General features: G+C 40.4%; 1 protein-coding gene across 2 annotated transcripts; it reads right to left on the bottom strand.

The window, feature by feature from the left end:
* Positions 1–475: 475 nt before the first annotated feature.
* tmem91 (transmembrane protein 91) lies at positions 476–12,631 on the bottom strand. Of its 2 annotated transcripts, XM_089014499.1 has the most exons (5): positions 12,298–12,631; positions 8,467–8,507; positions 6,308–8,177; positions 3,707–3,853; positions 476–2,475 (listed from the first exon to the last, which is right to left on the bottom strand). In XM_089014499.1, the coding sequence occupies exons 3-5, from the start codon at positions 6,716–6,718 to the stop codon at positions 2,320–2,322; spliced, it is 714 nt and encodes a 237-aa protein (XP_088870625.1). In that variant the 5' UTR covers positions 6,719–8,177; positions 8,467–8,507; positions 12,298–12,631; the 3' UTR covers positions 476–2,319. The 2 variants fall into 2 exon arrangements, with proteins under 2 accessions (XP_088870625.1, XP_088870624.1); XM_089014498.1 differs by lacking the exon at positions 8,467–8,507.
* Positions 12,632–17,772: the final 5,141 nt, after the last annotated feature.

The following is a 17,772-nucleotide window of genomic DNA, read 5'->3' as shown; positions in this document are numbered from 1 at the left end:
TATTGTTATATCATATATTTGTCTGTGTTCATACAACAGGTGGGTTATTTGAAGGTAAATAAATATACCCCGTGGTGTCTAATGCAATTTTTTTGCTAGCCAGTGCTAGCAACAAGATGGCGATGTACGTCAATAGAACATTTTCAATCGGAAGTCTTTCGGCGAAAAACACCCTAATCTTTTTTTATTTAGTTGAGGTAATAATCTCGCGATTTCACACTTACAGACCCTGCTAAGAACAAATTCGTCTCAGATTTGCACATTTAACTGAACACTTGACTAATAGTTCATTTTATCGAACTACATTTCACCCGTGTCAAAATACATTGACCGTACGATTTTGGACGCTAATGTCAAGGAACAAAATGTTTCAAGGATTTCTTCACAAGATCTAAAAGGCAGCATTCACTATTTAAGTTAACAATTGAAAAAAAAAGGAGCCAAGCCAATTCCAAAAGAAGTGCATTTTTATTTATTGAGATTGACTTTTTTTAATTTCACTTTTTTTTTACATTTAAAGGAAAAACGTGAGGCCAGAGAAGAAGTCCACATGTCACAGAGAAGAAGTGAGCAGTCCAATCGAAGCTGCTCGTGCTCAGATGATGGTGGAGGAGGATTGTCGGAGTTTGGAAGCTGACGAGGTATCGCAAGTCATAATTGTGTACTGTTCACACACGGTTATTGTGATTCATTACGTTTGGTAAATCATCGGTGCACTCGTATGATATAAAAACTACATCTACATAGAAAATATGGACTTTTCCCTTCAAATAGTCACTGGCTTAACATTAATGGCACGCTGAAGCTCAAGCCAAGTCACGTGAGGGATTCATGCTGGACATCTTTTTGTCTCTCTGGAACTTCAAAAGGAGTAAGTTTGAGCACTGTTGCAAATGTAATGGACTAAATGTAACAAACATAACTCCCATTTTTTTGGCACTTGCACCCATTCCACATGCTCCGGCTATCCTGTCTCAACACTGCACATTGGAAATGCTAAAATTTAATACTGATGGATGATGACATTTTTCAACCTGAGCACACGAGTTAGCATCTTGTGAATTAAGCTAAACTGCATGATTGTAACTTGCCCGTGAGCTCGTGTTGGATTAAAACCTGAGACCAAAGCCTGTTTCATACTAAGGTCCTGCAAAGTGACCAAATCGCATCCTAGTTTACTGCACAATACATCAGAGACATTGAGGTCAAATGTAAAAAAAAATATGGCCCATAACAAGCACATATGCTTTATGTTTGTGAATATAAGATGTATCGGAATTCTTTAGTCTCCAAAAAATTTGGATCCAATGATCCTTCACTCTGTATGCACTCCCCCTGCCTGTCTCAGCACGATGGGGGTCAGGGCTTTCAGCTGCTCTGCCCCCAAACTCTGGAACTCATTTCCTTCCAACATTTGTAACATCTTTGCAACACTATAGACATCGCAAAAATGTGCAAAATACTAATTTATGGCGAGAAAGCAAAATATGTGCACAAAATACTCAATCACAGTCACAAAGTAGGAAGTATGAGAACACAAAATACAAAAAAATACAATGTTGTTTTGCAATGCAAGCAAGATGAAGTCATTCTGGATAATAAGGTTAGAAAGGTGTGTTTCAGTTGATCCTCCAGATGTGCAAGTTTCCTTTTTTTGTGAATTGGTATTTTGTGTGCTGTTGTATGGCATATTTTATGTATTTATTTTTTTAATCTTCATGTTTGGGTATTTAACAGATTAAATATCCCTTAAAGGACAACCGACACCAATTTTTTTGTATCCGAACCGACACCAGAAAAACTCCCTCCGTGACGTCACTTTGGGCATCGTCATCAACTCGAAAACAAGACTTCATGAATATTCAGCGCGAGTCTTAAATGTTAAAATCTAGCTATATGCGGTGGAATCTTTGTAAAATACGCTCAGTAGAAGTCATTTGAAGTGATTTTACAAACTATGGATGCAACTTGTCCGGAAGTGCCGGCTGTTCTTTAAAGTAAAAAAAAAACAATGGCTGTTATTGTGGCTTACGTGGAACAATTTGACCCAATTTTGGTCCAGATTTTAGCAAGCATTGTGAAAGTTCGATTTGCTTTCGCGGGCCGAAGAAAATGATGTGGCGGGCCAGATTTGGCCCCCGGGCCTTGACTTTGACACCTGTGCGCTAAAACATAATTATTTTACAAATACTTGACAACAGCATGTGCAGAAAAATCTTTTTTTTTGTTTCTTTTGTTAGCTCAAGGTGATCATTCACAGCTTCTCAATAGTAACTATTACTGTTGTTGTTATTATTATTATTATTATTATATATATTTTTACGGTGGCTTGGCAGACAAGTAGGAAATGAGGGCGGCAATGACACAGATGTATGTAACGATCCCAAACACGATAGAGAGCACGGAAAGCCACAAGGCCTGGCGAGAGGCCGCGTTGGCCCCCTGGACGTCCCCCTCGGCTGAAGCTTTGTTGGTCTGAAAGAGGACAGAAGACTTTGAGGCAGTCAACACTTTTTTTTATATCATAAATCAGATTCTATGAATATAATTCGCCTGATCAATCGGATATTTTTGTTTTTTTTGGTGGGGTATTTTTCTTGTCTAAAATGCGGATGGTTACAAGAAAAACTAAATACATTTAAAATGACTTTATTATACGCTACAGTTTATTTCTTTAATTAAAATACAATAGCACATTTATTATACATAAAATAAGGTATATTTTGTTTTGTTTTAAAGGACAACCGATGTCACTTTTTTGACATCAGAAAAACGTTTGATAGAATCTAAAATACCCAAAACACGCAATATGATATTTTTATTCAAATGCAAAACACCAATAAAAATGACTGAAAGTGTCCAAAATCTGCAAAAAATTGAGCTGCGAATTGGGCATTTTCAGAAAGTTCCGCCCCCAGTTCGTGACGTCACGCCAAGACGTCTTGCATTGCTGGAGAATCAAAACAATGGCTTCAGATTGGGAGATTATGCTTTCTTGTTACACATCCAATTATGAATATGATTCAAATAGTTCTGAAGAAGAAAGCATACATGTTTGCAATCGATTAAAGAATTTATTCTGTGTCATTTTGAGGCATCAGAAGGTGGGAAATGGATCACCAAAAAAGAAGCAGAAAATGGCGACCTCTTGTAGACATGACAGTGTATTGCGTTTCCACAGGCTGATAAATTCCTTATATGGAGCTTGGTCGCCCTCTTCTGGCAACACGGGGTTTTCAGACCAAACAAGTACAGCAAAATACATTGACGTGATGGAAGGACTGCTACAATGCGTCTTTTTTTTTTTCGGTCAGGGGCGTTCCTTCAGTAACGTCACGTACGGACTTGTCACCAACTCAAAAACAAGACTTCCGGAATATACAGCGCGAGTCTTAAAACGTAAAATGTAGCTATATGCGGTGGAATCTTTGTAAAATACGCTCAGTAGAAGTCATGTGAAGACTTTTTACAAATTATGGACACAACTTGTCCGGAGACGTCGGTTGTCCTTTAAGTCATTTTTATTGGTGTTTTGCATTTGACTAAAAACATCAGCCTGCGTGTTTTGGGTATTTTATATGCTATAAAACGTTTTTCTGATGTCAGTTAGGAAACAAAAAAATTGTGTCGGTTGTCCTTTAAGTGCCAGGTTACTTCTTGTCAGTTTAACAAAAATGTATGTGCGTGTGTGTGTGTGTGTGTGTACCTTCTGCGAGAGGTAGAAGGCGGCGATGCCCAGGGGCCAGAAGCAGCAGAGCATGGAGAAGAAAGCGAGGCCCAGGTAGTCGTGAGGGATCATCAAGGGGAAGTTGCTCTCGCTGTCGCTATCGCTGAAATCTTCTATGGACGAGTCCTGAAGGCACAGGTGGACCCAGGCGAGAGGTCAGAAAGGACGATTTTCCACACGGATGCACAGGTTTGAGGCCTTTTGAATTCTATTACCTAACCCCTTAACTCATTCACTGCCAGATGATGTGCAAAAATGTGGCCACAACAGTGCCAGGGTTTTTGTCATTGTCACTCAAATTCTGGGACCCATGGAATATTGAGTTTTGGACTATATAAAACTTCTATGCAGCGTAAGAAACCATAGACTCTGTTCTTTCATTAAAAAAAGTAATTTTTTGAATTATATGGGTCTGGAGTTATATGAGCTTGAAATGGGGGCAGCTATACAAAGTACAATACAATACCTACATATTGGTTTGTATAATAATAATATAATAAAAAATCATCGTCATCATACTAATAATCATACTACTACTACTACTACTACTACTACTACTACTACTACTACTAATAATAATAATAATAATAAATTTCATTTATCAGCACCTTCCAAAACTCTCAAGGTCACTTTACAGTCACTGTTAGATGTTTTTCTGCAGGTTCACTCAATCCGGAAGTAACTCAAATAGATAGAAAGCTAGCTAATAGATAGCTAGCCAGACAGCTAGTCTCATCATCAGAAAAATTGAGGCACGATACAGTTATTGAATGTTTATGTAGTCCTAAACCTTAATATTTTGTGGGTCCTGGAATTTTAGTGAAAATGACAAAAAAAACCTGGCACTGAAGTCAAAGTCAGCTTTATTGTCAAATATGCTAATAAGCATGACATACAGCACAGATGAAATTAATATCTTCTTGGACCCAAGGTGCTTATGGATAAAAAAAGACAAACAATTGACCACAGACAATACATGTGATTTCTGAATGTAAAGTGTTGTATGTAAATGCAAAAACAAACACAAAAAAGGTTGAAGTGATCTTGAAGGTCTTGCAGAAAAACATAGAGTTCAGGGTGATAGTACAGCATGTAGCATGTACTCAGAGTTCGGTGAGTGTGGCAGTGGGAAGGGTCAGGGGAAGCAGTCGACACATTTTTGCACATGTCTGGCAGTGAATGAGTTAAGGATGGAAAATGCTCAAAAGTGTCCCGCTTTTCGATATTTGGCATCAAGATACAGGAGGTATATGGTGAAAATTGCGCCTTTGGAAAGGTAATAAAGCTTTTTGAAATGCATGTTTGAAGTATAAATAATGCGATTTTGTGCTCGGGTGATTCCTGTTCACTTGAATTCGTCAATCGTTGTTTTCTTTCGCAAAACATTTTGGGCTTGGCAGAGTGCGACGAAGGAGAAGAAGATGCCGTGTTGCCTTTGAGGTCACAGCGAGGTTTCCCTCCCGCCGGCCCGTACTTTGTGCATGACTGCGCCGCCGCCAGAATTCCCCAGTGAGCTTTTTTTTTCTATCCTTGAGAAGCAAAAACTCTTTTGATTTGGCAAACAAATGTCAAATAACGAATTTGGGGATAACGATTTAACATCTCCTAATTAATCCTCTTTTCTTATTGACCACGTGTTCGCGTTGGCCGTTTAGAACTGAGCTGTCATCTTAGAATCGTTACCTGCGCCAAACTCGATGCAATGTGACTCGCTTGACAGCTTTGTCTCGCCGCTGTCCCCAAAATACTCCGCGAGCTCGGCTCTATTAATAAGTCGCTTGTGCTTATAATGCAGTTATCTTCCTCACAGCAGCTGCAGAAGCAGCAGCAAAGAATGTGTCACACACTTAAATGATGTGATTAAATATTGCCCGCTCTCACTGACTAACTCGAAGTACTATTAGATCTTGTCTGTCTTATAATGCGACATTCGAGGCTCATGGAATGGTGGAAATTTCTGGGGAAGAAACTATTTAAAGGACAACCAACACCATTTATTTGTTTCCTAACTGACATCAGAAAAACGTTTTATAGCATCTAAAATCCCCAAAACACGAACGCTGATATTTTTCGTCAAATCCTACAATCATTACCTGCGCCATGCTATCATGCTATATGTGCTTGCTCTATGTGAGTCTAAGTGCGGATGGTTGTTGGTCTCTGAGTGCCCTGCGATTGGCTGGCAAACAGTTCAGTGCCCGGCGATAGCTTGGATAGACTCCAGCACCGCTTGCGACTCTTGTAAAGATAAAACGGATCGAAAAATGAATGGATGGATGGATGTTATGGCTGCAAACTGGCGATGTCGAGCTGCCAGAGAAAAAGTCCAGGGGTTCCACTGTCTGTAATAAGACCTATTTTATTAAAAATGACTTCACTCAGTGAATTTTCCCCCTGTATGTTTCGATTATTCATGTCAGAGCTTTCCAATGACCTAAAGCCGACGTACTGCGTCTTACTATGGTTGCTTTATTGGGAAGTACTTTGGAGACTCCAAATATCTTGTCCTGGGAGCCCAGTTGAAGAACCACTGCTTTATTCTATCATGCAAGTAAAAGAAGACAAACACTCAAGACTTACATCTGAATCAGGGAGCAGGTCGTCTTCCTCGTCCATGCTGTAGGAGGCGCTGTGGAAGTCACCGTGTGCCTCGGCCAACAGCTTCCGTTCCAGCGTCGATCCCGGACCGATGTCCACAAAGGTGGTCTCCAGGTAGTCCTTACTAAGCAGCGAGTCGTTGTGGCCCCAGATGGGCGCTGCCGGGTAGAAAGACTCAAACGTGCGGGGCAAAGAACACGGGTCCAGAAGCTGATGCGGCTGCTGAACATCTGGAGGGTGTCTGCAGTAGCCCCTCCATGACAATGGAGGGTAGGCCATGTCCTCCTCGCACTTGACCAGTATTCCCTTGAAGACTCCCCCAGGAGCCGGTCCCGATGGCCCATGCGGGCTTTCTACCAGGAGAGGGTGCTCTAGCTCATCGCGGTTCTCCATCGCTGGTTTTGACTGGCATCCACGTCCCAAATTGTAATCTGCAGAATCGGAGTGCCCCCCCCTGAAGAGTGCACAATGGGATTAGATGCTTTGCCGGCTGCTAGTGTTTCAGCGATAATCCATCTTTAATCCAATTCGATTATTTCTCTCTTGGTGAAAGCTCAGCTGCCGAGGACGACAACGCACGTTCTAACCGTCGTCCCCTGCAGGTTATGGCTCATGAATTCCAAAGCTTCTGATCTTCCAGTATTTGGTTTTCCAGTTCACGTCTCCTTTCTGATCATGGGCAACCAATGAAAACCTCTTTGAGGAAATCTTGGAACAGTCCAAAACTGACAGAACGCAGTGTTCTGATTGCGTTGAAGGAAAAAAAAAAAGATCAAGGTGAAATTGAGGGTTGAGAAGTAGTCCGTCCGAACTAATGGATGAGACTCTGAACCGGCTTCATTTAGAGTAGTGGTTCTTAACCTTGTTGGAGGCAACCGAAGCTCACCAGTTTCATATGCTCATTCACCGAACCCTTCTTTCAATGACTGTTCCCAGTAACTGCAGACTAGACTGAGGGGTGGACCTCTGCGGCGGAGGATTCACCAAACCCCTGAGACCGACTCACCGAACGAACCCCTAGGGTTCGATCGAACTCAGTTTAAGAACCACTGATTTAGAGTCTCGGTTTAGTTGATTATCTCTGTGCCTTGCGACTGATGGGGGGCCGATTCAGGGTGTCGGATGATCGCATCTGTCCTTTGAATCAAAGATTGCTAAAAAGTTTCTGATGTGCAATGAGCACTAACTAATGTAAAAGATTCACAGGCTATTGTGATTTCCCGGTGTCTGTCTCCATGTTTCCAGGGTTTGAATAGGGTGTGGGATTATCATATTAATCCTTTTGGATCACAAATCTTTGTGGAAATGACAGATGAGAAATGACTGCAAAAGAACAACACTTGATTTAAATGGTTTGCAGTCTGTTTCGGTTTTTGGGGATACGGGGTAAGGTTTTGATATGCGTAAAGTCAGCTGGAATACACTCCTGCTTTGCTGTCACACTGAACAAAAATGTGGAGGGGAAAATGGACGACAATGTGTTTCAGATGACTGCACCGATAAATAGTGCGTGTTGATTATGCCCAAGCATCAAAGTCGTGGGACCATGTGCGGATTGGGGCCATATTGGAGGGCAGTTAATCTGTAAAAGCAATGAGGCTCCAGAAATAGAATCCTACGGAATGCGTCTGCAGGTCAACTGGCCCGCCGACAGACAGCGTCCATCGCTTTGCCACATCATCATCATGAAGAAATCAAACAGGCTCTTTGTTGATTTACGGCACAAACGCTATCCCGAGTTCCCCCCTGTATATGTATTTTTGATGTTGTCCGTCAAACTTTATACAGTTGAAGTCACGTCAAACAAGCAGCGCCAGGCTCTTGATCTGGGCGGCCACAAGGAAGAGGTGATCTATCAAAGGGAAATAACAAAGACATTTCAGAATCGACGTTTCCTTGATCATGATACAACCTTCCTCCAGGAGTGCACTGATCAACGCTCATCATTAGAACTATCGTCATTTCCTTTTTAGTCCGTCTGTGTGAAGTGTAAAACCCTCAAAATCCCAAGGACAAACTTTTCATTCAATTATGGAGGGATGCAGATTTGTTCTACATAAGCGTTATATAAAGCGAACCTTTGGGTAAAACGGCATGCATCTCAAAGTTGAGAAAGTTAGCTTTTGGATCAATAGACTTACTTAGTTCAGCTTGATGTGTTCCAGAGATCCACAAACCAGATCTGGAAAGGCTTTGCGGAAACACACAAACAGTCAAACCTTGTTTTTCGAACGTCTTGTTCTCGACCAAAAATTCGGGTTTTTAATGCCTCGGTTTACAAGCAAAAATGGATTCTGAACCAAACTGAGCGCACCTGAATGCACCACTCTACTCCCTCCGCTTCCTTTTTCGTCAGTTCCTGGTGCCGTGTCTCATTGTGACCGACACATTATTCTTGTGTAGCATTCCTTTGTGAGTTGACATGTTTGTCTTGATCAATTGCGATTAAAAAAAACAAAACAGAACAGATTAACAATTTTTACGTTGATTATAATGGGAAATGTTGTTTCGGTTTTTGAACAAATCGGTTTTCTGGAAAATTTTATGATCGAAAACCGAGGTATGACTGTACTCTGACTGTCATGACGGACGTAAGGAAAAAGGCGGCTACCGCTAATGCTAGCTTAACAATGTGAGAGAAGCACTGCCCCATGTGGCTGCCACTGCTCACCCGCAGGAAAAAATATCCTATGACTGTAAAGTGTCCTTGAGAGTTTTGAAAGGCGATTATAAATGAAATGTATTATTATTATTATTATTATTATTCCAGAAGAATTGCCGAAAAGGATAATCAGTGCCATTTGACTGTCATTGCTGCTGCGTATGTGGAACGGTCGCGGCTTGGAATTGAAGCGGATTTACGTGGAACAGGAGATCTCTTTCGTCAATGGATGCGACAGCTTTATGTTTGCTTTCAACATTTAGCTTGTGGCAGACGTGCACATTTCACCATGACGTCCCTGATCCACTGGTCAAAAGGACGCTTTGATCCTCTCCTCTTTCATCTGCTTCATTCAACAAAGAGGGTGACATTTTTTTTTGTTCTTGTGACTTCAAGATGGCGCCATGACAGTAGCTTCCTTTCCAGCAGCTCCTGTATTTTGTTCTTCTACTTCTTCCTTACCTTTCCTCTTCTTTCCATAACTTCGCAGCTGTTAAATGTAAATTTCTCCACAGTGCAACTATTAAAAGGCTAATCCAATCCAATGTTAATTTGACGATGCACGTTTGCTTTTTGTATTCCTGGGATGTCACAGTCTTCTGTAGTGGCTTAGCAACAGAATACATGACATTCTCCGTGTCATGGCGAAGATGCTGCAGTGTTTATGGTGAAGCATTAAGGCAATCATCGTCACGCTAACCGAGCATTGCATTGCGCTTGGGAGAAAAACACTGCGTGATTGCATCATCAAGCAATCTTTCACTCTACTTGTACTTTGCTTGCATCCCCCCCCCCCCCCCACACACACACACAAACACACCAAACACTTCCAACTACCGCATCTTCATTCCAGCAGCGTTGCACTCATCTTATTACGCCCACCCGCCTCCTCCTCTTCCTCCTCATTCTCGTCTTTGCATTTTGCAACGCTAATAAAACTGCTACGGTAGCGGTGACAAGGACGCTACCACAAATCACATACACAGCGTAACAAGAGCAGCCCCCCCCCCCCCCCCACCCTGTCACTCATCTCCGTGGTTTTTTTTTCAATCTGAACAATCAGTGTTGTCACTATGAGGCGGGAATGATACAGTAGACGTATTTTATTGTTATTGCTATTGCAGCTTCATATCGCATTGTGCAATAATTAGACCGGCAGTTTACACAGTTCTATTGATGTTGTCGAAAAAAAAAAATGTTTTTATTGCATCCAGGACTGATATTGAATTTATAAATGGATAATAATTACACCTGATCGATGTTCATACAGAATTTGGAGTATAAATACTGTACATAATAACATAATAACATAGCTTTGCTACACGCTTGACCTTGCTTTGTTTTATTTTACCGTTGCAGAAATTGTTTTGGAATTAGCGTATTGGTCGATCATCTTCCATGGGTGAGTGGTGGAGATTAGATCATATTTAAAAGTCCCACGCTTAGCTGGGCAACCGAACAATAGGCCCACAGTAAAGGCGCAGATGGCCTGGGGTCAATCTGAATTAAACCGACACAGCCTGTTAACCTGTCATCCTCACCTAGGAGATCTGGCCTTGGACAGAATTTAGGACTTGGGAAACTCTTTTGTCACAGGAGTAATTTAGGACTTGAAATTCCCTCACAGGAACAGCTCATTAACCAGGTTACAAATGTATCAGTTCATGGAAAAGACAGCCAATTAAAATATGTATGTTTTATTGCTTACAGCTATTGGTGCTTAGAACGTCCAGGGGTGTGGTATTCTAATCAAGAAAACTATGTTTTACTAATGTATCACTTTCATTTGCATATACTCTCAATAAATAGCTTGGCAGAGGGCTGCAGAATTCGGGCGTCTGTCTTGAATGACTTCGTCCCCTGCCGGCAGTAAAAGACATTCTTCCTGTTTTCGAGTCTTTGTCCACAGTGTCCGACCGAACATCTCTGACCGTGAGTCATTTTGTTTGATTTTCCGGATTAAAATGTTTGGATTATTATCATTATTATTTTTTAATCATGATAATTAAAGTGGGGAATCTCAAATTTTTGGAGCAGTTTTTCCAAGAACGCCCTCACACAATCTTTTCACCACAAAGTCTAAAAATACATCTGCGTGCAATGAAGTGTGTTGGACACAGTGTTCTGCGTGAAGCACAATAGTGCGTTGCTGTCATTTGTTCACGCCCATTTGTGTGTTTGCAAATGAGCTAACGGTGTGTGTCGCTTCTTCCCGCAGCTGTTATTTTTTTAACCCACTTTGCATTTATCACGTCTTCGGCTTCCAAAACGTGCTCACATTTTAATTGTGAGGGTGATGTCACTTGCACATTCAAGCCCAACGTTCAATGCAACAAATACAATCTTTTTGATTTTTGTTGTTGTTAATCCAAAAGTTAAAAAATAGTGGTGATGTTGATCTCATCTCTCTCATCATATTTCTGTGGTCGTTTATTAGTAATCATGCTTCTTAAGACCGAAAAAATATTAATTTAAATGATTGTTTTTATTCCTTTATTTTAAAAGTTTTTTTTTGTTACTTTTTCTTAAAATTGCATATCTCCTTATGTGATCTCAAGTGTTCTATCTGGGTGGGGTGACTGTATTACCAATATACATTATTATGATTTACCTTGTGTATATATGATTATTATTATTAGTTGTTGTAGCTATAGTAGTGGTAGTATACCTCTGCGTGTGTGTATGTATGTATATATCTATGTATATATGTGTGTGTATGTGTATATATGCATACACACATATGTATATGTACATATATGTATATATGTGTGTGTATGAGTATATATGCATACACACATATATGTATCTGTACATATATGTAGATATGTGTGTGTATGTGTATATATGCATACAAACACACCCCCATATATATATATAGTGTGTGTGTGTGTCTATATGTACACATACACACACACACACGTGTACTATGTATGATGTATGTATGCATGTATATATATATATATATATATATACTGTATGCCTGTTCACACACTCACATAAAATATATATGCTTACATGTATGAATACATTACTCTAACACATTCCGCGTGTTATGATGTGCGCTCATTAAATAAAAAATATATAACATATATGCAAATATCATTATTCTCATATTCCTTGTGTGTATTATTGTTGTTGTCATACATACTATACTTAATACATGTATAGCACGAGACTCATAGAGATAAATATTGTACAGAAATCTTGAAAATGATCATCAATGAATGTCAGTTAAAAAAAAGCAAATCGAATGATAGTTACCAGACTGCATGCGGTGAAAAGAAATAATGTGGTCATGTTGATGCCTCACCTTCAGGTGGACACGTCGGTGTTTCGTCTCTTCTCAATAAATCATCCAGCGGGGAATGAGACCATCGGCTACTTGTCCTGCATCGTTTTGCATCCACGCTAGCGCACACGGTAGGACGTCAGTGCTGCATCGGACTCTCTTCCCCACCCCACCGCGTGTCATCTCCTTCTCCCGTCATCCTCCTCCTCATCATCTCCTCCTGGCTCCTCTACAGTGGAGGGAGCGTGGCGTTTCTCTCTCCTGACTCCCAACCTTCCCTATGACTCTCTCTCTCTCTTTCTCGAGGTCTCTCTCGATACCTCTGTTGATGTCTCTCAATAATGCTCAGTTTCCACATACTGCAGTTCTCCGCCTCCACTTTGCAGCCGTAAGACTCTACTGGGTCCTAAAACCTCAATCTTTAAAGGACAACCGACATCACTTTTTTGTTTCCTAACTGTCATCAGAAAAACGTTTAAGAGCATCTAAAATACCCAAAACACACAGGCTGATATTTTTAGTCAAATGCAAAACACCAACAAAAATGACTTCAAGTGTCCAAAATCTGCAAGCAAAAAATTGAGCTGCGAATTGGGCATTTTCAGAAAGTCCCGCCCCCAGTTCGTGACATCACGCCAAGACGTCTTGCCTTGCTGGAGAATCAAAACAATGGCTTCAGATTCGGAGAATATGCTTTCTATTTACACATCCAGTGATGAATACGATTCAAATAGTTCTGAAGAGGAAAGTATAAATGTTTGCAATCGCTTAAAGAAGGTCTTCTGGCTCATTTTGATGGATCAAGACTGATGTGTAGTGTCACAGAAAATGCACAAGATGGTGGCAGAGCTCCGTTGGAAATAGTTTTATTTTTCAGCTTGGAATTTTTGTCAACAAATATCAAAAAGTTGTCTCGGTGTAACATACAACGATTCACCATTGCGTTATTTATGTGTTTACCTTCTAATTTCACCATCAACACAAAGTTTTCAGACCAAACAAAGTACCGCAAAATGCATTGAGGTGATGCAAGGTATGTCCTCTCTCAGTCAGGGGCGTTTCTTCAGTGACGTAGGGTGAGGACTCGTCACCAACTCAAAAACAAGACTTCCGGAATATTCAGTGCGAGTTTAAAATAAAGCTAAAATATAGCTATATGCGGTGGAATCTTTGTAAAATACGCTCAGTAGAAGTCATTTGAAGCCATTTTACAAATTATGGACACAACTTGTCCAGAGACGTCGGTTGTCCTTTAAATGTGTGGTGTTTTGGTGTTTCCATTACTGTTGTGAGGATAGCAGCAAGCATACTATAAGTGAGGACATTTTGCCTTTTCTTACTTGTTTAAGAGGATTATGAAGGTCAAGGCTTGATTTTGGGTTGGAATTAGGATTGGGGTTAAGACTAGACGTGCAGCCGGGAGGAGTTAAAGGTTAGCGCGTGTGTGTGTGTGTGTGTGTGTGTAAGAAAGGATTTTTAAATTCAAATACTATCTTGTTTTTAATTTGTGAAATTTCCTCCCAAGTGACTTTTTATTATACAGATATAATATATAATTTACTTATTTAATGATAATTACTAATTTAATAATGTTGTAATTTAATAATAATAATAATAAGAACCACATCTGCTCAGTAGGTGTGAGTCATCGAGATACAAATGTGGGAGATTTAAAAAAATGGAGGACTGATGTGCTTTCAAGTCTGTCTTATGTTGACTATTTAATAATAAGAATAATACATTTTCAGACATACACCTATAAGAATATTTGATTAATTATTAATTTCTTTATTTGGGTCTTAGTGTTTAAGTGGCATCTTCAGAACCCATCAGGATGCAACGCTTGAGGGATTACTCCTTTCATTTTCTTTTGCTTGTATTAAAAAAAATGTAGATTCAGGTTAGACTGGAAATGCTTTTTAAAATTCTTCTTAAGAATAATAAAGAAATAAAAAAGACTAAAAAGCAATGTCCACACATGGCGACTGTGATGTGCCACTGCGTTTGAGTTTTCTAGATCATTCCAGGTACTGCAATGTGAATAAGGTACTTTTGATATACAGTACTGTAATTTGTGAAAGGGAAAATCATCCTGCGGCAGGAAAGGTGAAGAGTTGACCACAAGACTCTTACCTCATCGTCCATCTCTCATTCCCTACAAGCCAATTTGCCAATAATCAGCTAATAGGCGGATTGGGGTCAAAGGGCCGCGACCACCTTGCTGTCAGCCTTTCACTTCCCTCATGCTGGGAATGCAAGAGGATTGACGTGTAGACAATGACGACTCAATAATAATAATAATAATAATCATCCATTTCATTTCTAAGCGCCTTTCAAAACTCTCAAGGTCACTTTCCAGTCACAGTTTTTTCTGTGGGTGAGCAGCGGCAGCCACATGCGCCAACGTTCACTCAACCCGGAAGTAACTCAAATAGATCGAAAGCTAGCAGGCTAGCTAGCTCATAGACAGCGAATAGCCAGCTAGCCATTTAGGTATCTATCTAGACAGCTCATAGATAGCGAGCTAGATAGCTAGCGAGATAGATAGTGAATAGATATCAAATACGTCACAACAATAATAAATAATACATTTCATTTCTAAGCCCCTTTCAAAACTCTCGAGGTCACTTTACAGTCAGTTTTTCTGTGGATGAGCAGTGGCAGCCACACGCGCCAGCGTTCACTCAACCAGGAAGTAACTCAAATAGATGGAAAGCTAGCTACATAGCTAGCTGATAAATAGCTAATCATAATAATCTATTTCATTTCTAAGCGCCTTTCAAAACTCTCCAGATAACTTTACAGTCAGTTTTTCTGTGGGTGAGCAGTGGCAGCCACACACACGCCAGCGTTCACTCAACCAGAAAGTAATTCAAATAGATAGTAAGCTAACTTGCAGTGTGTGTGTGTGACAGTGGGTAAAACGGGAGGTGTTGACAGCCCGAGGTGGTTAAGAAGAACACAAGTCATTTCAGTCTCCTGCAAAACATGTTTTACCTTTTTCAATCTTGACGCTCCCATTAGATTGCTTTTGCAACCTGGCATTTGTTGTTTTCAAGTAGCCCCCGAGCAAGTAAGCGCATTTGGCAAATTGCTCTTCCTGAAGGACTTCAAATTGGATACATTCCATCAAACATCAGCAAAGCGAATGACTATACTACATTCCTGCTCTTTTGAAATAGGGACATTTCATGGTTCAATTGTCCCTATCTGGACGGCAGCACTACAGAATTTATTTTAAGAAGTCTGCTTCAGCCTCTCTACTTAAAGGACAACCATCACCATTTTTTTGTTTCCTAAGTGACATCAGAAACACGTTTTATAGCATCTAAAATACCCAAAACACGCAGGCTGATATTTTTAGTCAAATGCAAAACACCAATAAAAACCACTTAAAGTGTCCCAAAACTGCCACAAAATGAGCTCGAAACTGGAGAGATTCAGTAAGTCCCGCCCCCTTGTTCATGATGTCACGCCAGGATACTCCTTCACAAACTGCCTTGCTCCAGAATCTTCCGGGTAAAGTGAACGCTGGCGCTAATGGCTGCCGTTGCTCACCTGCACAAAAAAAAAAATCCTGTGACTGTGAAGTGTCCTTGAGACTTTTGAAAGGCACTTAGAAATTAAATGTATTAATTCTTATTATTATAAGATTCCTAGAAGATGGTTGTGTCTTGTGGGTGTTCTCAGGCTCTTTGACTCGCTAACAGTTGGAGCAACACTTTCTCTTAATCTGCCTCCGTTAACCAACGCAAAACTCCACAGGGAGGATATTAATCACTGTTCCGTGATATTTTTCAAATACAAAATACGATGCGGCGCCTCCTAAAACAGCGGGTCTTAATAATTTCGGTGTTGACGTCACGGTCCTTGTCATCCACTGTGCATCCGGCGACGTTCTAAATAATAGACGCCTGCTTGTTCTCTCTCCATTCCTGCGCAGTTAATCCCAGGTCACCCTGTCTGTTCTCGTCACTTCAATAAATCGTGACGGCCTTCGGGATGACAAATCTATCAGCGCCATCTTGTTTCATTTTAGCCGCTGTGTCCAAATTTACACGCTGGGTACTTATCAGAGATGTTCGATCGGACACTGTGGACAAAGGCTCGAACACAGAAAGATTGTTTTTTACTGCTGGCAGGAGACGAAGCCATTCATGACAGACACCTGAATTCTTCAGCCCTCTGCCAAGCTGTTTATTGAGAGTATATGCAAATTTAAGTGATACATTAGTAAAACATAGTTTTCTTGATTAGAATACCACGCCTCTTGAGTTCTAAGCGCGAACAGCTCTAAGCAATAAAACATTGTCTCTTCCATGAACTGATAAATTTGTAACCTGGCTAATAAGCTCTTCTTGTGACAGTTTCAAGTCATAAATTACTCCGTTGATAAAGGAGTTTCCCAAGTCTTAAATTCTGTCTGAGGCCAGATGAAGATGACAGTTTAACTTGCTGTGTCTGATCACCTCAGATTGACCCCAGGTTTTCTGTGCTTCCATTGTGGGCCTTGTATTCAGCGGCCAACTAACCTTGAAACTTTTAAATATGATACTTTCTATTCTGTCGATTCTCTATCAGGATATTTTGAAGTCGTTGAATAACTCAACATGTGAATTGTCTTTTCTTGAATTTAGAAACCGCGTGTGGTTAAGTTGCACCGGCTTGAAAAGAGGGCCTTCAAAACACGACGTATCCTTGTGATTTTTTTTTGGGACACAGCCACAGTCTTCCCTCATCTTTCATGTGGCTTTTGAACTCTGAACCTATGTTTGAAAACCCTGCCTTAGACTATCTTCTTTCATCAGAAAAAAATTAGTTAATTCCTAATATATCTAGCTGGCTATCTATTGTCCAGCTAGCTAGCTTTCTTTCTATTTGAGTACTTCCGGGTTGAGTGAACGCTGGCACGCGTGGCTGCCGCTGCTCACCCGCAGAAAATGTTATCCTGTGACATTGAGAGTTTAGAAATGCGCTTAAAAATGAAATGTATTATGATGATGATTATTATTATTATTTGCTAGCTATTTGCTATCTGGCTAGCTGGCTATCCATCTAGCTTGCTATCTATTCACTATCTAGCCGGCTTGCTATCTAGCTAGGTATCTGTTGGCTATCGATTGGCGAGCTAGCTAGCTTTCTTTCTGTTTGAGTTACTTCCAAGTCGAGTGAACGTTGGCGCGTGTGGCTGCCGCTGCTCACCCGCAGAAAATGTTATCCTGTGACTGTAAAGTGACCTTGAGAGTTTTGAAAGGTGCTCATAAAAAAATAAGAATCAGAAAAATAGATATTAAATGCCAAAAGAAAGAAAAAATAGGTTTCATTGATCACATTACCGAGCACAGTCCAAACACAACATGAGGGTCATTGACGCCGCCTTGTGGTCAACGCTGGACATTGCCTTCTTGTTAAATAGCATTACATCAAGTGTAAACAGTCAATATTCTTATTATACAAGTAACCATCTTCAACCATATCAAACAATAGACAAACAAA

This window comes from Hippocampus bargibanti, linkage group LG14 (assembly GCF_051943395.1).
Source record: "Hippocampus bargibanti isolate YZ-2025 linkage group LG14, ASM5194339v1, whole genome shotgun sequence".
Classification (NCBI taxonomy): Eukaryota; Metazoa; Chordata; class Actinopteri; order Syngnathiformes; family Syngnathidae; genus Hippocampus; species Hippocampus bargibanti.
Note: the sequence above shows the minus strand (reverse complement) of the source record. Positions and strands in the feature narration are given on the sequence as shown.

Bases quoted from the DNA above. Each gene is read 5' to 3' on its own strand.
- tmem91 (XM_089014499.1), bottom strand. From the start codon at position 6,718: ATGGAGAACCGCGATGAGCTAGAGCACCCTCTCCTGGTAGAAAGCCCG. The intron at 3,854-6,307 runs GTAAGTCTTGAG...CTGTGCCTTCAG, and splicing joins ACCTGCTCCCTGATTCAGAT to GACTCGTCCATAGAAGATTT. The intron at 2,476-3,706 runs GTACACACACAC...GTCCTCTTTCAG, and splicing joins CCTTCTACCTCTCGCAGAAG to ACCAACAAAGCTTCAGCCGA.